The following is a 25303-nucleotide window of genomic DNA, read 5'->3' on the forward strand; positions in this document are numbered from 1 at the left end:
GCTACTATAAAAATTATCTGAGTATATGGCACGTCCAACACCTAATAAGTTATTAGCTAAACGAAACACAGCACTATCCGGAACTGACATATTTTCAGTTTTATCATTATCACAATAAAGTAATAATATAATCTCCATCCAAACAGAGTTGTATATCTTCACCCCGAACTTATGTCTCGTTTTTGATATAATGCCTAAATGACAGTCGGCCCATAAACGGAACTACAGTTTCATCAATGCAGAGTTCTTCCCCTGGCACTACCACTTTTTTGAAAATTTGATATCAGCTTTTCCAATAGGAGTGATAGTTTATCCAGTCGAAGTTCTTTGTCACGATTTTCATTGATACTAAAGTGTAAATTGGCAAGTAATAATTCAAACGATTACGCGACATAAAACACTCTACTTTGTTTTCGTATAATGGATTTTTTGACCAATACGAATACAACTTTGGCAATATTTGCAATCCCTTCCAAACAAGAATTCGGTATTTGTATCTACCCACTTATGAATTCTTCTAGCTTTTGGAACGTGACCACCTATAATCAACTTCTGATGAGCATATCGATTGGTTTCTTGCACAATCCACTCAATAATATCGTCATTCACAAATATTCGAAAATAGTCGAGAGGTTTTTTATCATACATCTCAAAACTCAGCTTTGATACCCAAGTCTTGAACACGGAATGTAATATTTTTCAAGTTCTGACCATCTACATTCTTCCGTAACATGGGGGTGTTATGATCAATCGCAATGTCATCGACTTCTGAATAACTTTCTTTATTTGGCACTCGATATTGGGAAATAACATTTTCAATGGTATCGTCTAGTGTTCTTGAGTTTTGTGATGTTAAAGGTAAATTTTGTAAGTTACTTTGCATTTTTGGTCTTTTGCTTTCCGGAAAACCTTTATTTGACGAAGAACTACTTATTTCTTTCTTGGCCTGAAAAAAAAATTCCACCACCTTTTGCAAACGCTTCTTCTCGTTTTCATATGACATATTGTAAACTGATAAGACACACTCTACTACCTCGCCCACCGACAACTAATTAACAAGTAACACGTAGTGTATTCGTCTAGCGAATATAACGTATAAAATAATCAAGTTACGACATGATCATTCTTGTCTTATACGAGAAGCAAATGTGCATCACATAGTTCTATAAATCAAAAAGTTATTTGTGACCACGAGATGCACACGTGCTTCTCAATTAAAATAGTTCTAAAAAAGAATAAAAATGTAAGATTTCGTACTAAAACTGAAGAATAACTATTTAAAATGCATAAACTAATGCGTTAAACTTGTTAACATTGCCTCCACACTGCAGTCATCGAATGCAGCCGTTAGATCTTTGCCTTTTTGAAAGCTGTATTCACGAGAATGTGATTATTACCTTACTTCCCGTCCTGGAGAAAAAATATCCATACACGAAACGGTAGAATTATGCTGTAAAGTTTTAAACAGTAGCAACTGTTGAAAAAGGCACTAAAGGATTTCAAGTGGCATATTTCAGTATAACAGAGATATATTTGACGAGATTGACTTACTACCTTCAACAATATTTGATTCTTCTTCCCAAACTTGCATCTCGGAAGATTTGCCCACGTCAGAATTGCACCAATCTGAAATAATTCGCTCTCCTAGACCTGCCACTCCAAATTAGCAATTGTCTGCAATTTCAACGGGCAGATCTGATAATTATTCTCCTCAACCTGGCACCAAACTAGCGGCAAGATAACAAAACCAAAACCACGCAAAGAATTGCAGAAGAAGGTTCAAATTTTGAAGCTTGTGACAAAGAAAAAACAGCCAGCGAAGGATAACAGTGACAGTAGTGAAGATTCAGATTTGGAATGTATCTATTGCAATTAACCTTATAGTCGGAGCAAGAAGAAAGAGGGCTGGGTGAAGTGTCAGCAATGCAACAAATGGGCACATGACGCATCTGCTGGCGTGGAAGAAGATAAAGATGTTTCTATGCGAATTTTGCAAATACTAACTCGTGCTCCCATTTGCCCCGCATACTGGTGTATACAGGACTTTAAAGATTGCAGGATTTTTTAAGTTGTAGTTTTTTTTAAATGTTTTACTTTATTTGCATTTTTTGTTAAGCATTATAATAAAACATGCTTCAAAACTAGGTTATGGGGTGTTTTCATTGCAAGTAAAAAAGTGTTTGGTGATCCTTTTTGTCCCGTTCTCCTCTATACTAAGGCAATACATGTAACAGATGACCGCGACTAGTGGAGAAGTATCATTAATCAGACTATCCGAGCTGCTGAAGCTTAATGATGAATCACAACACATTTGCTAAGACTATGTTATGACTGTTAATGACTATGATGATGATAAACATCTCTAAGAATTAAACAGCTAGCAAAAATTTTACACACTTTTGGCAATAATAATAATTAATAAACAGAAGTAGGAAGACGGTATTCCTTCTCCATTTACCTTGAGATTTTTTTCTTTACTCCTCCTAATATGAATTTTCTTAAAAACTACTGCTTTAGAAGTGTTTAAGATATCTGTTTTTATTGGTAACGAGCAATTCGAAACGTTAAAAATAGTAAATAGAACAAGACAGTAAATGCCCAAAAAAATTAGATCTAACAACCGTAAACAATATGTAAAGTACAGAAGATAAAAGAACTGATCAACCACAAATAAGTGACGAACTATTACAACATTAAGGACGTTATGTTGTGATAAGGATTGGGCCAGCTCCAACAATACTGGAATAATTCAGAGATTAAAATGGAACAAACCACAAAACAACATAAAAAACCAGCAGGTCAAGAATGATTGCTGTCAAATAAACTCGATATAATTTTAAAACAAAATTTGGGTGCAAGAAAAAACTTCCAAAGAGTGGGGTGTGACTACGAGATATATTACGGCAGCAATATATCTCGTAACAATCACAGAGGGTCAAGAGGACAAAAAGTCCACATTAGCCTTTAAAAAACTCTACCGTCATAAGATTATGGTAATGGTTCGTAAAAAACAAATGGGCACTCTGGGAGTCCCAAATATATTGAATGTGCGAGTAAACAGCACACAAGATACCTAAATTCCAAATAATTATTTGCCACAATTATTATTAACCGTTAAGTAACCAAAAAGATACATTAAAAATAGGGAGTAACAAGATGTTTTATGTACGATCTGTATGTGCAGATCTTTAATATGTAGAACCTATCATTTACCTTGCATCATTTTCTTGGCTTCCCCCAAGATCTGGTTTATCAGTGGTAGAAAACCAAAGTACGTGATTATGTTTCATAAGCTGTCTAGAAAAGAATAAATCAGACCCAAATATGGCTGGATCAGACGGCATATTCCCTAGAGGTAATTGAAAATATCTACTCTGTTCAGTCATCAATTCCAAAACCTTTTCACTGTTTAAATAATGTCTGATTATCGCTCTAGCACCTACTTTTTGCCAATCGATAACATTATAAAGATCTTCTATATCCTGGAACAAATAAAATTTTAATACTCCTAAAATCTCAAAGAAACTAGATTTTGAAACGTTAAATCAATGAAAATAATTACTATCAGATGGTATAATCATAAACACTAAACACTATTCATGATATAATATATATATATATATATATATATATATATATATATATATATATATATATATATATATATATATATATACTGAAAAAGCGATAAACGCTTGTCATCAACGCTGATCAAATAGAATACAAAACTCAAATATTTGGGTGTGCAGCGGAAGATAGGACAAAGAAATACTCTTTTTAGTAAACCAAGCTTTCGCAAATCTTTATTTGCATCATCAGGGTGCTACAATAAACAAAATTAGTACAAAATACAGAAAAAAGAATTATTTTGCATCTTACACTAATTGAGGTTAGTTGTCGTGATGTTTATCAAATGAAATGAGCAACTCATTTGACCCCTACAAATGATGGCGAAAACTATCCAAAATTGTTTAAAAAAAAACGTTCTTTAACAAATACATATTTAAAACACTTTAAAACACATATACATGAACACTTAAATAAAATTATGTTAAAATAATTACAGAACATGTCATAAAATAAAATTTAGGTTATAAACATTCTTATCAGAAACAAAAGAATTGGTTGTGAATTCGTTACTGCCAACTTAAAACGATAGAACGTTAGATCTTAATGATAACAATGTAAAGGTAATAGTATACCTGATAGACGCTGAACTTCTTGAAACAGAAAAGGTAAAGACTTATTTTAGAAGAAGTAGGACAGGTATTGTATATCTCATATATAATGAAACTTATATTGTTGATGATGAATTATCTGTATTAGTAGATTCGTGTTTATCCAAAGTTAACAATAATGAATATAAGTTGCTTAAATTATTGGTATCTGTCTTTTTGTTAATAGTTTCTTTTTCTTGAAAAATGAAAGCCATCTCGAGAAACAATCTTTTTAAATAATTGCTCTCCGAGGATAGGATTTTTACATTTGGAAAATCGAAAGAGTGCCCTGTTGTGTTAGCATGTGTGGCTAGAGAACATCTATCAGGGTGTAACCTAATGTCACTCTTGTGAAGAGTCAAGCGGCTAGAAACTTTTTGGGAGGTGTGACCTATATAAGTGGCTCTTTATGAGCCAAAGCCTTCTTCAGAACAATCCTCCATTCGCCCCTGTCTCTGGCAACTCTTCTCCATGCTCTAATTCCGATAGGCTTCAAATCATTTTCTAGGTTGTCTTGGTACCTAAGTGTTGTCAATACTTATAATCTTATAGTAAGAATTCTGTTTATGTTTGTTTTGATCTGTTTACCAAATTTGATTCGCAATATATAACTTTATTAAACTGTATTTATAAATAATATTAAATATAGCTTTAAAAACTAATTATTGTTGTGTATTTTGATTTTAATTGTGTTTGAAAAATGCCAAAACAATTGAATTAGTCCCTGTAGAGACCTAGATGTTTCTTAACATGTTGACTGCCATAATATTAAAAAATATCGGCCCTCAGGCCAACATACTTCTTTTTTAAAGACCAATTTTATTATTCTACAAAACTTCGAGTGTTTTATTTAAAAAAAATTATTTTTTTTTATGAGACCTACCGTATCGTAACGCGGCTTCGACATGTATAATTTACTGACTCTTATACCGAATCTGTTCTCATTGATGTCTCAGCCTAGTGTCTAGGGTCAATCGTATTATCATTGTGCGTAGAAAAAATTAATAGAACAGGCTTATTTTTTAGGACAAAATAGGAAACCATGGTAAAATTTTTCTGAAAACCAAAAAGTGAAGTTCGTTCTTCTCTATTTTTTTAGATAAGAACTAGTGGCGCACTGGTCAACCAATTGTCCTAGTTATGTTGCATTTTGTTCCTTCTACAGAGTGCACTAACCTCAGAACTATATCTTTAGAAGAATTACTCAGCTTGCATGGTCCCTCGGGTTCTGTTCCAATGTAGGTTTCGAAATTAAATGTGTACAAGGTGTTTGCATCCACTAATACGAACATCTTGATTCCATATCTGGTAGGCTTACTAGGTACATATTGTTTAAAACTGCAGCGACCAATAAAAGTTATTAGTTGTTCTTGTCTATAGTCAAGAATTTACTTGAACTGATTTTTTTTTTTTTGAAAATTAGCTACAAATATTTCAAAGACTTCCCTTATTGGTGCTAGTTTATCTACTTCCTTTCTTTCACTTCTCGTTCTGATATCAAATCTGAGACACATTATTAAAAATCTAAACCGTCTTTCGCTCATCGCAAGATAGCACGTTTCAATACCACTACCTTTTGAATTGTTTCAGATTTTTTGAACATTTTTTCTTCAATGTCCCAATCAAGAACAAAATTCCAATAAATGTACGAATTTCCCTATCATCCGTTAATCTTGCATCTCTATCCCTTTGAAACCTATTTTTAATTTCAACATATGTATTCGTCAAAGTAGTTATCATTTCAATAATTATGTTACTTACGAAAAGATTTAAATAGTCAATGACTGAAATCGCATTTCGTGAATCACCTTTGGGACCAGGAAAGTGCTTTATAATATTATCATAACGGATACGTGTTTGTTAATTCCCTATTGTTTTTTACCACTTGGTCGTTTTAACTTTATTCAAATAATAATTTTTATTGCAATTGTCTTCGGTGTAATAAAGTGTCCAGGTCTGACATATTTTTATCTTCTTGTGACGAAACCTCTTGTTCAGAGTCTATTTCGTGGTCGCTTTTCTCTACAATATTCTCTTCTACTTTATCTTCTTCATCCACAGGACTTGACTCGACAACTTTTCATACTATCTCTCCCCCAAACTTCTATTTTTGTACTACTTTGAACTCTACATCTTTTGGGATCAGGGGCAGACATATTATCTGTTCGTCTGAAATGTAAAACGAAAATCAACTAATAACTAAACACACATACATACACACGCAAACTCTCCCCCACATACACCATACACGCATACCCTCTTTCAAACATGCAAACCCACCCACCAACTCTCATGTACTTATACCCATAATTTTATATATTATCTCAAAATACACCACTTTTTTCAACTATATTATTACATGCAATAAATAAATTTATTATGTCAAAATAAAAAAAGAAATATTACTTCCACAGATAAAAACTTAAATTATCAGGTAAACTAAAAACTGTAATCTACGGTTTTAGACCAGTGTTCTTTGAATAGTGGTAAATATATTCGGCAGAAAAATTATACAACCATATTCCTTTGCAACTTCTTTCCTTGAGTTCCGTAAAATGACAAAAGCCTATCTATCTGAAAGACCATATTATTCAGTGGAAGAGTTTCTGAACGAATAACTAAGAAACTACAGTACGTTTATGTACAAGTAAGCAAAGTATATATATATATATATATATATATATATATATATATATATATATATATATATATATTTCAGTGTAACATGCAGAAAAACTTATTAGTTCGTAAGGTTTTATTACGCAATTTGCAATTTATTTAAATTTTACAATGGATTGTGTATTTTATCATCTTTTATTTTGTGATATTGACGATTTATTTAATTTTATTAAATTTTAAATTGTTATTGTTATTTTTCTGACTTTTGTAAGCTTTGTCCATAAAATTGTACAATTTTCTGTGACAATAAAGCATATTTCCATTCTATTCTATTCTAAAAAAAATAATGCAAACAGATCGGTGGTGTTTAGCATACTGAAGAGTCAGTTGGAAGTATTAGTGACAGCTACTAAGCAGGGTGGGGGCGTATACACAGTTTTCTGCAATTGGTGACCACTTAAAGGAGAGTGGTCTACAATCGTAAACCGTGCGACTAATGGAGGGTTAAAAATGTTTCTTTTTAGGATTTATTATATTATTATTTTGTATGAGCATTGCGATTAATATAAACATTCTACCTGAACATGAATTTGAACTTGTGGGAAATCCATAAGATTAGATATGTTGTGCTGTAGTTCACCTATTTCCATTGCCGACTGAATTGCTAACAAAGTAGGACCTTTCTTTTCATCTTTATAGGATTGTAAGGTTTTTTGTAATACTTTATATACCTGAGCCATATCAGTTTCTATTTTTATTTCAAATGTTAACTCTCCTGGTGGAAGTAAATTTGCATCGGGATTTTTTTCTAACCTAAAATATAAAACACACAAAATGAAACTCATATTTTCTGGCTTTACGTTTGACTAATAAATCTTTAACACTGTTGTTATTTGACTCCTTTATACAACCCAAGTAGCGAGCCAAACGTTGAAACCTAAGTCGGCTCCGACCAGACGGGACGTACGTGCTATGACGGGAGTAAGTTTTAGTACTATTTCTAAAATCCGCGAAGAAGCTGCGGATGGAGGACTAAGGCCCATAAAATAAAAACAAGAAAACGTACCAAAAGTAGAGTGAACAGCAGAAAGTTCACTTCCGATGCAATAGTTCATACGCGACTACGTGCCATCCTGCATAGTTTTTTCTTTAAAAATTTACCGCCGACATTGAACAAAGTTTTTGCACTGGTTAAAAAAGACAAAGATTTAGAAAACATGTCACGCACAACGATGTGGATAATACTCCATGAAATGAACTTTGTTTTTTGCAAAGGAGGAGTAAAGGCAAGCATGAGTGAACGGCCCGATATTCTAAAATGGAGGCATCAGTATTTGCGTGAGATAAAAAAATTTCGTTCTGAAGGATAAATAAACCGTCGTTTATTTGGACGAAACTTAAGTGAATGTTGGACATAGTGTTTCCAAAGAATGGAAGGACCTCTCAGTGAGAGACTCAACCAGGGATGCATTTGTTAAGGGGTTGTCCACAGGCCTAAAAAATAAAATTAAAGCTGCACTTGTTTTTTTTAGTTACATCTTATCTAAAGCGTTAATACATATGTAATGTTAGCCAATAGTAATATTTAACTATTTTTAGTAAACCTATAATAATTTCATACCTATACTATTATTTCAGAATTCTAGACAGTAGCTTCTCAGAAATGTGGATGTAATTAAGGCGATGACATGGTTGTCAGTTTGTGATGATAGATATTCTAGCAATTTATAATTTAATCCTTGACATGCAGCAAAATTATCATAGATTAATGATCGTTTTGTATCTGTTACGGTATCTAATAAAATGTATATGCGTAATATTATATTTATATATAGAAAATATCCAAAGTACGATAATATTCTTTGTTAAAGTCATACATGACAACGTCGTGTTCTATGACCAGTAGAAACGAATAGAAGATCAACGTTGCCATTCGATAGAGAGAGCTCATTGCTCATTGAATCTTTAGTGTAGTATTCAGTAGCGTATCGTTCACACTGTTGCAGTGAATTTTAAAAATTGATCTTAATATGATATGATATGAGACTTATTTAACTTTTGAAGTGAAAATACTTCTTATCACAAAAAAAAACACCTCAAAAACTACTATCAAATTCCATAATTTTGTATAAAATATACGAGACAAAGAAACTTTCTATCCTTAATAACATTTTTTGTTTGTTGCAAAAATTAGTCATCGAAAAGGCAGATTTACCCTGCTGTTATTTCAATGAAAGGTTTCTTTTCATTGGAATTACTTATATCTTAAATATACTAATTGACATAATTAGGGAAGTCCATTTTATTGTATTTTTTTTACTCTTTAGACTGATTAAACTCACTAAGTCACACAATAACCAAAACGGTTATTTTTACTATTATTATGTTTCTCACTAAATCTCAAAAACTATATATGATTCAGGCAAAACACACTAAGTGACTTAATGTATTTCACTTGACTACGAATTAACCTACCGACTGACTTACGCAGATTGACTTGTCCAATCTTGTAAAAAATTAATTATTTATTTGGGTATATTGCATAGGTTTGGTCAGTTTTATTCCAGTGTTTTGCGTGATAAGAATGTAAGCGGCGAATATAGTGGAATATTCAGAAGGGACCGTAAGATTCCTGGCAATAAAACCTCAGAGGAAACGAGAATAAGAGCAAAATAACACATTGAAAGCTTTCCTGTTACTTTAAAGACTTTATTTGGATTGCAATCTCAATATTAAAAAAATGCACGAACTGTTCGTGGAAAAGTGTAAAGAGGACAATTTGCCAAGCTTAAGTCAGATTACTTATAGGCAAATCTTTTGCAAGGAATTTAATATATCATCTTTCAAACCTAATAAAGACCAATGTTTGACCTGTAACGAATACACAAAAGCATCCCAACAAGAAAAAGAAGAGATGGAGCTTAATTATTATGGGAGTCATTTAGACAGAAAAGAGGCCGCAATGAAAGAAAAAAATTCTTAGCGAAAAATAACAAAAAATTTAAATTATTTATATGTAATATGCAAAGCGCTTTACAAATTCCATCATCGCTAGTAAGTCTATTGTATTACCTTACAAAGCTGAACCTCCATAATTTTACAATTTTTAAATCTGCTCCACCAAATGAGGTATTCTGTTATTTTTAGACCAGATTCAATGTTGGACCAAACCAATTCATTATCTTAAGTAGATTCCATGCATAGCGCTATTGAAAGTGCAAAAAAAAAGTGGAGATTTTTAGTGTTCACGAATATGAAAATGTCTTTAAAATGGTCAGAATGGACAACAATGGGAATAAATCTTCCTATAATATTCATGAAAATTATAACGAATTTTTAGATTTAAAAAAAGCTTGCACAATTTACTATTGTTAATAAGAAAGAGGATCAAAAAGGGCTAACGGTCAACTGGTTAAAAGTAAAGTGTTTTAAGTATGAGAAATAGCTTCCTAACATTCTACAGTACAAGAATATGAAAGTCACGACGAATATGAAAATATTAACGTTAGTTTTGTACATCGTGCTTCTAACAGAAGAGGTTAAGAGGATAATAATGAAAAATTGCCTATTCCTCAATTATATTGTAAACAGCTTCCGATTTGGGATGCAAAGAAAAAAGATTTGATAAAGCTCTGTGAAAAAAATATAGTTCCGCAAGCGCTCCATACCTAGTTAAAAAATCTGCTAATTTCCTCTTCTGTTCCAGGCCAAACAGCGAAGCCAGCTGAAAAGGACTCAAGAAGACATTGGAAATTAAAAGCTACATTTTTTTTATAATACACGTTTTGTTTTGTTATACCTGTTTTTTGTATTAACGTTCTTGTATTGTGAAAATTTACATGAAAAAAGTAAAGACTTATATAACCAAAAATTATTGTGTTATTTACCAGTACGGCAAAAGATAAGGATATATATATATATATATATATATATATATATATATATATATATATATATATTGTAAAAACTACGACCGTCAATTTATATTTCTAAAGTATTCAACTAGTGAATTCAGAGGTTTAATCGGTCATTCAGGTTGGCAAATAAAAAAAGAAGTCAACTACTTCATAAGTTTATCGAAGACGTTTCGCTTTATATTTCTAAAGCTTCATCGGTTCTCTAAAATATAACAAATGACATAGAGTTCCAAGTCTAAAACTCCACTAAGCTCGTTAGAGCACACTAATGTTGTCTATCAGATACCCTGTTCAGAATGTAACTCCTGCTACATTGGCCAGACTAGTCGATCTCTTCTAGGGCGTATAACTTCACACAAAAGTGACATCAGACTTTCCAAACCCTCTTGTGCCCTTGCACAACACGCCATTTCCACTAAACATCACATTGATTTCACAAATACCAAAATACTGGCGAAACAAAACAACCATCAGAAACGCTCCTTTATTGAAATGTGTGAGATCCTCAAGAACTCATCGGCAATAAACAAAAGAACCGACATCGACAATTTGAGCCAGGTTTACCACTCTCTCATCTTACGAAATAAATGATACCAATTATTCTTCAGTTAAAAGTTGGCGTATTTTCCATTCAAAATAATAACAAAATCATCCCCTATTTCCAAGTTTCATTAAAACATAAATTAAAAATAATATATCAAAATATTTCCGCCATACAAATTCCACCCGTCCAACTAATTATGCAATGTCCCCTGTAGAAGTTCATAATTGTCTCAAACCTTGGAATTTGGTGACACGTGGCCCTTAAATAAAAAAATTTTCGGTATCGCGTCAAGTTGTTTGCTAGATTGCAATAAATCAGAACTTTGTTGGTCTTCAGCGGAGAACCATCTAAATGAAGCCAAATGTTCGTTTAAAATTTTTTAAATATTCATATCTACGAATATGAACTTTATTTTCGGCAAAGTTTGTGTGTTGTTTTTTTGTTTTTTGTTTTTTCTTTTTTGGTTAAGTTAGTTTTAAATAATGAGTAAAGTGTACAGTAGATATATGATAACATCGATAATATACTACATATTGAGTTGTAAGTTATGAACTATAAACATCTGTATTTCTTATAAACTCTATGTCATTTGTTATATTTTAGAGAACTGATGAAGCTTTAGAAATATAAAGCGAAAGGTCTTCGATAAACTTATGAAGTAGTTGACTTCTTTTTTTATTTGCCAACCTGAATGACCGATTAAACCTCTGAATTCACTAGTTGAATACTTTAGAAATATATATATATATATATATATATATATATATATATATATATATATATATATATATATATATATATTATATATATATTATATATATATATATACTATATATATATATATATTATATATATATATATATATTATATATATATATATATATATATATATATATATATATGTATATATATATAAACTTGCTTACATACGAAAGTAACATTGATAGTAGTTCGACCTCCACAGTAAGTCAAAATATTAATCATCGTATGAAGACGACTCGCCGAATGATGAAGAGCTATCGCGATCACTACTATTTACATTGATAATTAATGGTTCAACCTAAATATCCTCTTGTGTTGTACTCTTGTGTCTAAGTCCCACATTCTATCTTCTTTTTTTATAGTGTATCCTATATAATTTTCCAAGAGTCAGGTGTGACATTTTTTATGGCAGTAGCTAACAAGCTTTTCACCTCCTCCATTTTAAAACTCAAGTTTTCTCTTGCCACTTGAGAAAACTTGAGTTTTGCTCAAATAACTGGTTTGTTATTTGAGCCCATATAGGCTTGATAGGGTTCAGCGCACAATGATAAGGAGGGAGGCCCACCACGTGGAACTATCGTTAAAGAAAAGGAATAAAGTTTATGATTATCATTATTTCGCCGAGGCCGTTAAAACGTGTAATTTGAATCGTGTGGTGGTGAAAGAAATGGGGGTTTCCGATTTTCTTATCTGTAAAGACTTATCATCACAGTCAAAAAAGAAAACAGAGTCACGTATTTACCTATCACAAATTGTTAAAGTAATTGTGAAGAGAGAGAGCAAGATTTTACACGTTAAGATTGACATTAGCGAGAAGTTCATAGAGATGGACTTTTTGCAGGCTATAGTGTTAATATCTGGGATAAAGGACCCAACATCTGTGACGAAACCTTCTGGGATTGCTAAGAAGAGAAAAGAGCAAATATTAAAAAACTTAGGTCAAATTATACCGGCGAACCGCGTTCAATTTTGGGAAGAATTGCCAACTTCCGATTAGGTAATAATAATTTTCATTTTGTATTTTTAAATAAAGGTTTTCCTAAATACTTATGTTTTATTCAACAAATGTTCATAAAAAATATTATTAAACTATTTAAATGTTTTGCCTTTCGAGGCAGTTATATAAATTTTATAATAATTACATAGTTAAACCCAAGCTTAAGACAAATTTGGATAATACGTGGTTTTAGCTAAGTAAACTTGACATAATTCTTTGCTTTGTTAGCCCGTATGTCACATAACTAATGTCCATATGGTAATTTTGCAATTTTTTTTTTTTTGAAAAAAGTTAAGGGATTAAACAAAAATCTTTAATCGCGTTTTTCTCAAAACTCTCTACAGTGGAGATACGGGATTCTTTCAGGGCAGTATAGTTATAAACTCCATCTGGCTAATCGACCTGAGAAATTTTTGAGGTTTTTCAGCCATTTCAAAGACTGGTGGTCTGAGATGACTTTAAATCTGTAATCTTCTACGTATGGCCTCATTTGTTTATTCCGTATACGATGGACAGACTTTCTATTTAAGATGTGGAGTATCTTGTCTCAGTCGGTGTGATAGTTCGACTAGCATGTGCGATCACTTTATCTTGACAGTCATACTACATCTGCGTTAGCGCAAGCCCAAGCCCACAGTTTGATGCATCTGTTTGCAAGTAAAACGTTATTGAAACATCGAGTCACTGGTGCTGATGTGTTTTGATTTAAGTTCATTAAAAATATCTTCCTGTTTATTGGTGTATTACAATTTTACTCACTTTTTCAGAAACGTGTTTAATGGTACGGAACTGATTCACATTTTTCGGTGCCACAAGTTTGTTTATAGCGCTAGTTTTCTCCGGATAGGTTTTTATTATTTCTGATCAAACAATATGGTACAGGTACGTACATCGACGTGACCATGGCGACACAAGAAATAGCGGCGAAAGCAATAGGTTGGAAGGTTTTGCCAGACTACACTGGAACTGAACATCAATACATTGAGTTCTCGATAACTGGAAAGGGGACCACTAACACGGTCCGTGCATCCGGGACGTCGATGGGCAGATGCGGCGATGGGAATGACTGGAAAGTATACGAGGAACTAATTAAATGGAGAGTGAGCATAATGAGGGTCAATTACCGACAGTGGAAAGCCTGGAGAGAGTCAGTAAAGAAGCGATGGAGGGAAGCAAGATTGGTCGCCAAGATGTCAACAGGATGCCATATTGGTGGAATGCGGACATCGAGGCACTAAGAAATGTGTGTATAGCGATGAGAAGAAGGTTAACAAGAGCAAGAGGTAGAGCAGGAATCAACCCTGAGATCATCGAGGAGATCGAGGAAGAGTACCGCGCAAGGAAGAGGGAGCTGTACAGGAAAATCCGTACAGAAAAAAAGAAGGCACTGGTAAGAGTTGTGTGAACAGCTGGATGAGGACATCTGGGGTCAGGGGTACAAGATCGTCATGAAGAAGTTCCATGCGTATTCTCCTTACGAAATGCCTATGGATAAGAAGCTTGAGGTAACAAGAGAGCTCTTTCCGGACCGTAGATGTCATGGTGTATGGAGGCATGAAGGAGCTGAGCGAGCTGTACCCTTTACCATGGATGAACTTATCGAGGCATTGGGTTCACTGAAGACTCGTAGGTCCCCAGGACTAGATCAGATACCACCCGAGGCGGTGAAGGGTCTAGGACGGGTGGAACCTGCGTGGCTTCTGGAACATATGAATGCACTGCTGGAAGCACAAACTTTTCCTGAGCCTTGGAGGACATCGAGGTTAATACTGCTTCCCAAAGCTAGGGAAAAGTATCGCCCCATCTGTCTGCTTCCATGCATCAGTAAGCTGTATGAAAGGATGCTGCGAGTACGCATAGACGACATGATTGAGAGGTCAGGTGGTTTATCAAGGAGGCAATTTGGTTTTTGTAAAGGGAAAAGCACGATTGATGCAATCATGAGTGTACTCGAAGCATTGCGCAACAGAGGGGATGAACATCGCTGGGCGGCTCTGCTGTTGTTTGATGTTAAGAATGCATTCAATACGTTGCAGTGGAACGAGGTAATGAAGGCAATGGAGGAGAGAGAATGTCCTGGTTACCTGATGAATGTGGTGGCGGAGTATCTGTCCGAGAGAAGGATTATGGTGGAAAAGGGTACGATCGTGGACGTGACGGCCGGGGTACCCCAGGGATCTGTCTTGGGCCCGACGCTATGGAATCTGGCATATGACGGGGTTATGCACTGTGAATACGGAGAGGGTACAACCCCCTTCGCATTCGCGGATGACCTCGCTGTACTGGTAGTGGCTCGGGATGAGCCAGATCTCAAATACCGGGTTAGAAACGCAGGCGTCGTCGTAAAGAAATGGATGACGCAGCACGGACTGAAACTTGCGACAGAGAAAACCGAAGCCATCATTCTGAAGGGGACAAGGAATAGGCAAAATATTGAATTAAAATGTGCGGGAGCATGTCTAACACCTAAGAAACATGTAAAGTATCTAGGAGTGACATTGCACCAGAATGGAAAATGGGGAGAGCACGTGCGGGAGGTGGTCCGGAAGGCTGCGAATAGTACGGCTGCGTTGGGGAGGGTGATGCCGAACATTGGAGGACCCAAATCCGAAAGAAGGAGGGTCTTACACGGTGTTGTACAATCGATCGTCCTCTACGCGGCACCAGTCTGGAGCGAGGCCGTAGAGATAACTGCCTGTAGGAGTCTCATGACACGAGTAGACAGAACAAGTCTGTTGCGAGTGGCATGCGCCTACAGGACTGTGTCTGCGGCAGCCTTATGGACCATCACTGGATGTGTTCCGTTGCATGTTTTGGCGGTGGAAAGAAAAGAGCTTTATGAGAGAAGAGGTCCAAACCTTACTGTGGCCGAGAAAAGACAGGAAAGGGAAAGGTCAGTTGAAAGATGGCAAGAAGAATGGAACAACACGGAAGATGTGGCACAGTGGACGAAAATGCTGATCCCAAACATAAGAGATTGGGTGGACTGTGGCCACAGGCGACTGGATTATTTCCTGACGCAGGTGCTCACAGGACACGGGTGTTTTAGGGCCTACCTCTATAGGATCGGAAAGGCTGATACAGATGAATGCCTATACTGTGGATACTCGGACACTGTGACACATACGATGTTAGATTGCAGCAGATGGATAGTGGAAAGGAACAGAATGGAGAGAGAGACAGGTGTAAATTTTGTTACAGTGAGAGAAATGATTGAGAGAATGATTGAAAATAAATTAGTTTGGACTAATATACACAGCTATATCCGTGCAGTAATCAAGAAAAAGGAAGAGGAAGAAAGACTGCTAAACCAACGCTAAAGGTAAGAGTGAATGATGCTGAAAGGTGAAGCTAGAAAAGTAAGTCACACTGTGTGAGTTGGAATGCGTGAGTCAGACTGTGGGGAAGGAGGAAATGCCCATCTGGAAATAATGCCGAACTAGGAGCGATGAGTGTCTTCTACGCGCTACCTGGAACAAGACAGGGAACCTCCTTGCTGATGAATGTGGATGTGTATGAATGGAGAATGAATGAATAAAGGTAGTGATTCGGAAGTGATGCCGGCCTTACAGCGGCCATTCCGCTTCCGGATCGCTGGATGACAGAGGAGGGTCTGGTTTAGCAGGTAGGCGTTCGGCGTAGACTCGGCGACGAGAGGGCATTTTAAAGTACCTCGGGAACTATCGCCGGGAGTACGAAGAACGAATCCTGCACTAAAGTTAGTCAGGCGGCGCCCTGGACTGAGATGTCTTTTGAAGATTCCAGACCCCCCCTCTATAAAGACGAAAAAAAAAAAAAAAAAAAAAAAAAAAAAAAAATCAAACAATAGGCTCCAAGTATCTGAGTTTTGGCTGCAAAAATTTGGCTGTGTTTAATGGTACGGAACTGATTCACATTTTTCGGTGCCACAAGTTTGTTTATAGCGCTAGTTTTCTCCGGATAGGTTTTTATTATTTCTGATCAAACAATAGGCTCCAAGTATCTGAGTTTTGGCTGCAAAAATGTGCATTTTTCAAAGTTTAATTCGTATTTTGCCTCTCTCAATCTTCGAAAGATTTTTTGCTAAGTGACTTAAATGTAAAAATCATACTGAGAGCCTGGAATGAGGAACAAATCCCAGAAGAGTGGTGTATTGGGATCGTTTGCCCGCTACACAAAAAGGGCGATGAATTAGAATGTAGAAACTATAGGGGAATAACCCTCCTTAATACAGCCTACAAAATATTTTCGAGTATTTTATATGGTCGCCTGAGTGAATATTCAGAGGAGTTTCTTGGCGAATATCAAAGTGGTTTTAGGCCTGGTCGATCAACAACAGACCAGATCTGTGTGCTACTGTGTGCTAAGGCAAATACTGGAAAAAACCAATGAATTTAATATCGACACATACCATCTTTTCGTAGATTTTAAATCGGCCTATGATAGTGTCCTAAGAAATAAATTGTATGAAGCCATGGATGAATTCCACATCCCCGATAAACTGATAAGATTGGTTAAGGCTACAATGCGTAAAGTTGTTTGCAAAGTCCAAATACAGGGCGAACAATCACAGGCATTTGAAACGCATGTTGGGCTGCGACAGGGAGATGCGCTGACGTGTCCCCTTTTCAACATAGCTTTGGAAAAGGCGGTCAGGGATGCCCAAATAGACAGCAGAGGAAACATTTTTAATAAATCATCCCAAATTTTGGCATATGCAGATGATGTTGACCTAGTTGCCCGCACAACACGCAAGCTAGAAGAAATGTATACCACCTTGTCACACGCCTCAAAAAATATGGGCCTGCAAGTAAATGAAAATAAAACTAAGATAATGGCATCAACACCCAACAATAGAGCCAGAAACATCGGCCACCAATTCACGGTTGATAATTCTACCTTTGAAGTGGTGGACAAATTCACATACTTAGGCTCCCTGATCACCAAGGAGAACGTCATGGACGGAAGAAATCAAGCGAAGAAATCAACCTAGCAAACAAATGCTATTTTGGACTGAGTAGACATATGAGAAGCAGAAACTTAAGCCAAAAAACAAAAATAACCATATACAAAACCCTTATACAACCAGTGTTGACATATGGGTCGGAGGCATGGACCAGTTCCAAGGCAGATGAAAATCTCCTGCTTATATTTGAACGAAGAATCTTGAGAAGAATATTTGGTGGCATCTGTGAAAATGGTGTTTGGAGAAGGAGGTACAACTACGAGATATATCACAGATATAAACATATATTTGGTGGTAAAGACGTAGTATCCTTTATAAAAATAGGAAGACTAAGATGGGCAGGACATCTGGCAAGATCACAGCAGAACAACCCTCCTAGAAGAATCCTTATGTCACAACCTGTGGGAAGTAGAAAAAGGGGTAGACCAAAACTCAGATGGAGGGATGGTGTAGATGAGGATGGTAGACAAATAGGCGCAGCAAACTGGCAACAGTTGGCAATGGATAGAACTGACTGGCGTAATAGACTTGGGAAGGTCGAGGCTCTTTTATAGGGCTGTAGCACCAATGATGATGATGATTTAAATGTTCTTAAAGTGTCTTCGATATTACCACAATATCGTCTAAGAAGGCGAATTTTATCCAGCTACTTTATCCAGTACGCGTTGGAAAGTTGCTCCAGCGGAGTGAAGGCCAAATAGAGTATGCTAAATGCTGTTACTGGGCGGCTTGCCTCTTCCAGAGGTATTTGGAAATAATCTTGTTTTAAATCGAGGGTTGAAATACAGTTTGCTCCTTTAAGTCTATCTATAATTTCTGATATCCTAGGTAATAGATATGCGTCCTTAGATGATAGCTCATTGACTTTTCGAAAGTCGATGCAAAATCTGTGCTTTTTTCCTCATTAGTCCAATCGGTGAACTCCACGCACTTGTGGAGAGTTCAATAGTTGCTCCTTTCAAAATCTTATCCACTTCTTGGTTGATGGTTTGTAACATTGCGGGGTTGTGCCGTATACGGCTGTTGAATGGGGTCACATCCTTTCTTCAATTTTATTTCGTGTTTTATTAAGTGAGTGGGCTCTGTTCTAACTCCGGTAGTGTCCTTTAAAGCGATACATGTTTTTTAGCGGTGATGTGTATTTTGTTTAGTCATATCTCTATCGAACTTAAGCTCGATAGAATTTTTACTGAGAAATTTGAATAAAATATAGCGTCTTCTATAAATCCGGGCATTTAAAGTCGAAAGTCGTTGTTCACTGGTTGTGTAACATCGATAGCGCATGATAGACGAATCGTGCTTCACAGAGTAGGATAAGTCCTTATTTTGCCATTTTGTTATTCGTTTCCCTGACAGCTTATACAGCAGTCTCGGCTGCAAACTTCATCTTTGCCATAACGCGAACATAATTTTTTCCATAGATTCCTATATATTCGTTCCAGTTCTTAATATCTGGTCAATGATCCTTCTCGTCTCATTAATGTTTGAATCTCAGTGATATATCTATCCGCTAGCTCCTTCTGTCTTTGCTTTCTGTTTCGATTCAAATCTAAACCGTCTATTTTATTTTTATTATTTTACTGTAGTATGGAGTATTAGGAAATCGTTTTCACGAAGGGATTTCTGTCTAGACGAATTGGCATGACGTGGATACAATTATAAATCCCCATGCCAGTGCATTTGTCGTCTGCTTGTTTTGCAACGTTTATAAAACATAGATTTAGGCTGAATCTTGAATTCGGTTTCCGATTTATATTCTCATTAGTAGATGTCGCTGCAGCGTCTGTTTGTAAATATTTTTACTATAAATAAATATATTTACTTTTATAGTCGGAGAAAGTTTTATTTCGTTAGAGCTTGCCATGAGTTCGCTCTGATCAAGCCAAGAGGCAGAAATATGCATATCAGCGAATGGTGGTACGCTGTAACAAAATAAAACCTAAACCGTCTAATTTATTGAAGTTATACTTCTATACGCGCGCTCCACGTTGGAAATTTGTATGGGAGTGAATCTGTGAAATCATTACATATGTAAGATAATGAGTAAGAGAGAGACAGAAGATATATTTTCTCTCTCTTCCTCTCTCGAATATAAAAATGTTCATTTTGTATATATATTTAATAATATATATATATATATATATATATATATATATATATATATATATATATTATATATATATATATACATATATTATATATATATATATATATATATATATATATATATATATATATATATAATAAAATATTTATTAATATTATTATTTATGTGATATGTTTTGTATTATTTATTAAATGTTCATAATTATATTAGTCTTTTGTATTTCAAAATAATAATCTCAATAAATCACTGTATGACCCAGAACTGTCAATTTTGAAATACGTTTGTGTCATGTCCTCGGTAGTATAGTAGTCAGTATCCCCGCCTGTCACGAAGGAGACCGGGGTTCGATTCCCAGTCGGGGAGGACTTTTTTATTAATATTATTACATGGTAAACTAAACATATGCGTAAGTAGAAAAGTTATGTATATTATTGTCATTTTTAAATACTTATGAATATTGCATTTTAATTTGTATTGTATTATTATATTGAAATATGTTGCACTGTATTGTAGTGTATTTTTTTATGTATATTATTGTCATTTTTAAATACTTATGAATATTGCATTTTAATTTGTATTTTATTATTATATTAAATTATGTTGCAGTGTATTGTATTGTATTTTTATATTAATAACAAAATAAACAATGAATTTTATTGCAGAGTATGTGTAAAAAATTTTTTGCTCAACTCCTTTCATACATATATGATAATAAAAATATACATTTTCATCAAAATATTGATTCAATCCTTCATTTACTATACTCCTATTACAGGTCAAATGTTGTTTATTAATTGTTAGTAAGTTGTTATTAATTCTGTTTCTCTTTCTGCTATGTCTTACCTATAGCATTACATATGTAATGATTGTGCAGATTGACTCCCAAATAAATTTGTAACGGCGAATGCGTGTATAGAAGTGTACCTTCTACCGGCAGTCCCACTGGACTGCCACGCCCGTTTTTTTTTATTATTATCTTTCTTAAAATCTATGCTGAAATCTGTCCACGATTTCCAATTTTAGTTGTTGTTTCGGTAGTATAATAATGCATGGTCTCCTAACAATGCTGGTAATGCTTTTAGTAGATCTTGTCTATTGATCTCGTAGGCTAAACTTAATTCGTCTAGCCTTTCCATAATGTCTATTGCATTCGAGTGCTTTTTATCAAAGTATGTACTCCACTTCCGTCCTTGGTTTAATAACTCTATCTGACATTTGTTTCGGTATTGTTAGGTCTTGTAATTGTCTTCTAAGGACTAACATTTTCTGGGTTAGTATGTCGGGTTCAAATTCTTTGGAAACCTTGACTTTTGAAATCGTTCCTTTCAGATTTCTACGATATTTGAAAAAGTTTCTTAGCCTTGATCTAAATTCTTCAACGGATCCTTTTGAATCCAAGCCAACCCTTTCAGCTTCATTCTGTAATTCCTCTTTGGACAGGCGATATATCCACGATGTAACTCTCGTGGCACCAGTCACTGAGCCTGTGTCTGCCGTTGCTGGCTGAAGCGGCATTTTACTTTTGCTCAGGCACCAATTTGTTATGGGTAACTCTAATAAAATTTACCTCTATACAATACGTACAATAAAAATAATAAGACGAATACTTGTAAATAAAATCTACGGGCTGCGGTTCGTCGACGATGAAAGTGAAAAGAAAACAAGCGGCGTTTGGATGGGTAAGACAAAGGACGATCTTAAGTCAGTACCCAAAGACCTTGGGAACTACCGATTAATACTCAGCCTAGGTGAGAGTTGCGACGGAAGTGGTCGATCAATACTCAACCAGGCGAAAAACGAAAGCGATCAATCAATATTCAATCGAAGGTATGGAGAAAAGGATGGTGGACTCTGATCATTACTCAGAGACCCGAAGGCAGAAGATCTTACAAGGTCAGCAAACTTAGAAGTTAAGTTGTGAGTCTGTATATTGCCTGTTTTTATCGCACTTCCTTATATGCATATTTTGCTACTTTAATTTATTAATTATTTTTAAATGACTTATTCATAGAACTTCATAGACAACATCTCGTAAACAACATGCCCACATGTTGTTTACGAGATACCATGTATTAACTGTGAAGGTATCTATATCGGGCAAACCAGTCAACTGCTTCAATCCAGAATTCGTTATCACAAATATGACAAGAACAATGTCACCGCGCTCACAAAACATGAAAATGAGAAGAAGCATAAATTTGACTTCGAAAACATCAACATTTTAAAAACCGAACAAAACAAAAAGAAGAGGGAGATACACGAACTAATAGAAATAAAAAGAAATTCCAACGCAATAAATGACAAAAAAGATACACAAAACCTAAATAAAATATATTTCAATCTGATATAAATAATAATAAATATAACACTATAAAAAACTCTTAAGTCATAACATATCTCCACTTTACCTTTTTCGAAAACATCAATGATACGCCCATATAAAAATAATTATACACTAATGACAGTAAACCATATCAGATATCAGATATCAACTTTTATTTGTCACTTCATTAATGTCAGTGTCCCGTTTTACGTTTTGGTAAGTTATATATATATATACATATTTTACAATAACTGTTTCTTCTTAATCTTGTACATTTTAGAATCTTGACAAAAGCAAGGGTTTCCTGCCGAAACGTTGATTTCTATGGAAAATAAATATAAATTCCAGAATATTAGTTCCTACTCTGATAACTCAACAAATAAATGAAAATATATAGGAAGAACAAAGCGATACGGGACAATAAGAAACCATGGCTCCTAGCATTAACGAACTCCTAAATATTTCAAGCAAAATTTTACCGAGTGAGTTTGACGGACGCGCAGGTAAACCACTTATCTTTCTTAGACGCACTCGAACTTTTAGAGAAAATAGCGGTATGCCATGAGGAAACAGCGATAACCTTCATAAAAAGAAGATTAACCAACAAAGTCAGAAACTTATAACCACTGAAAACACCATCTTAGATATAAAAGCAAGATTGAAGAGAGAACTAAGAGGCGACAGCCAGAAAATGGTGATAGCTAAATTAGAGAAAAAGAAAAAAGGACGTAGGGATGTAGCACACATCGGAGATAGAAGAACAAATCGAACAATTAAAAGTGGCATACATAGCAGAAGGAATGCCAGTAGACTTGGCAAAAAAATACACAACATATACAGTGGTGGTAACAATGAAACGCAATGCCAGCTTAGACAAATCCAAGCTAATATTAGAGGCCGGTAGCTATACAACCCTCAAGAAGTAATGTCGAAATTTTCATCGATTAACAACAATACACAGGAAAGAGTGTTAAACTATAGAACAAACTTCGAAAATAAAAGAGGAAAATTCCAGTACAAAAGACGATATCTTAACGAATATAACAAATGGGAAAGACCAAATTTTGCGCAGCAAAATGCGTTAACGATACAAACAATACAATAATCCAGCAAATAGAGGAAACTCAAGAGGAGGATTTAACAGAAACGTAAGGTTATTAGAATCAGAGGATAGTCAGTAGAAATCAGAAAATCCACAGTTGGGGTGTTGAACAACCAATGCCTATATAAGACACAGTCAGAATTAGAGTACTACAAGTAGTACTACACTAAAACTAACAAACTTCGTAAGAATAAAAACAGGAATCTTAGGCCAAGTAAATACATTTATTAAACACACAGGAGCAGATATTTCTATACTTAAATGATCACAAAACTTTATGTGGAAACGTGTAAGACCTGATACAAAGTCAAGAATAAAAGGAATAACTCAAGAATTACAAACAATGGGAGAAATCAAAACAACACTATAAGTAGCAATATCTTTATACATACCTTCCAAATGGTAGAACAACTTTCCTATTCCAACGTATGGAATACTGGGAAGAGACTTTATCACCAGTTATTAATCCATATTAGATTATGCGAATGCAAAAATTCACATCAAGGATGAAAGAAGCTGTTACATTAGTACCAATATTTTGGATAATATAGATGACAACACGATAATAATTCCACCTAGATGTGAAGTCCACAGAGTAGTTCAATATTTTCAATCGGTGAGGATCAATAGGGTAGTAGAACAACAAGAAATACTACCTGGAATATTCATAGCAAAGGCGATAATATCAAGAAATAACCAGTACATCGAAATTTTAACCACAACTTGTGAAACGGTTACAGTAGAGACAGGTAGAATCAAAACATTAGATATGAAATTGTTCAACGTATGCAGACTAATCAACAACAGTAAAGACAGAAAGAAAGAATTAAGGGAATCACCACAGCTAGACAACCCAGAATACATACGAGATAAATTAGTATCGTTATGCGAAGACTTTGCAGATATATTTGCATTAAGACACATAGACAGAAATAAAGCATGAAGGTTATGTATAGATTTACGACAACTGAACAAGGAACTAGTCAGAGATAAACTCCCGTTACCAAGAATGGACTCAATATTAGACCAACTTAGGAGAGTAAAAAGGTTCTCAGTAATAGACTTAATGTCAGGATTTCACCAGATACCATTAGAACAATCATCAAGGAAATACACATCCTTTAGCATAGAAAAAGGAGTATTTTAATTTCCCAGGTTACCTTTTGGATTAAACATAAGCCCAAATAGCGTTTCAAGAATGATGTCAATAGCATTCTCAGTCTTAACACCGGACAAAATATTTCTGTACATGGATGACATACTGGTGATAGGAATATCAGAAAAACATCACTTAGTCAATTTAAAAAAGACATTTCAGATATGTAGGAAATTTAACTTGAAGCTGAACCCAACAAAATGCCAATTTTTCAGAAGAAAAGTTACATATTTGGGAAACGATCTTTCTCAGGAAGGAGTATCACCTGATAAAGCAAAATATTCAACAATGGAGAAATACCCGACGACTAAGACAGCGAACGAAGCTAAAAGGTTCGTAGCATTTTGTAACTATTACTGACGTTTAATCCAAATTTTGCAGAAATATGCATACCTTTAAATAGGTTATTGAAAAAAGGAGTAGATTTTTTTTTGGTCGCGAGATTGTAGAGAATCATTTGAAAAACATCTTTGAACAAACGACCAATTCTCAAATACCCAATTCAGTAAACAATTTATTCTAATAACAGACGCATCAAACGCGAGCTGCTCAGCAATTTAAGTCAGAATTAAGACCGAACAGATTTACCAATAGCTTACGCATCGCTAGCTTTA

At 34.8% G+C, this 25303-nt stretch overlaps 1 protein-coding gene across 1 annotated transcript in view; it reads right to left on the reverse strand.

Moving 5' to 3' along the window:
• PolE1 (DNA polymerase epsilon catalytic subunit 1) overlaps positions 1 to 25303 on the reverse strand; it is a 323060-nt gene that overhangs the window by 80666 nt on the left and 217091 nt on the right. The window contains exons 20-21 of the mRNA XM_072529917.1: positions 7415 to 7649; positions 3214 to 3482 (exon numbers count right to left, since the gene is read on the reverse strand). Of these exons, the coding sequence (XP_072386018.1) occupies positions 3214 to 3482; positions 7415 to 7649 (504 nt within the window). The remainder of the gene's footprint in view (positions 1 to 3213; positions 3483 to 7414; positions 7650 to 25303) is intronic.

This window comes from Diabrotica undecimpunctata, chromosome 4 (genome assembly GCF_040954645.1).
Source record: "Diabrotica undecimpunctata isolate CICGRU chromosome 4, icDiaUnde3, whole genome shotgun sequence".
Classification (NCBI taxonomy): domain Eukaryota; kingdom Metazoa; phylum Arthropoda; class Insecta; order Coleoptera; family Chrysomelidae; genus Diabrotica; species Diabrotica undecimpunctata.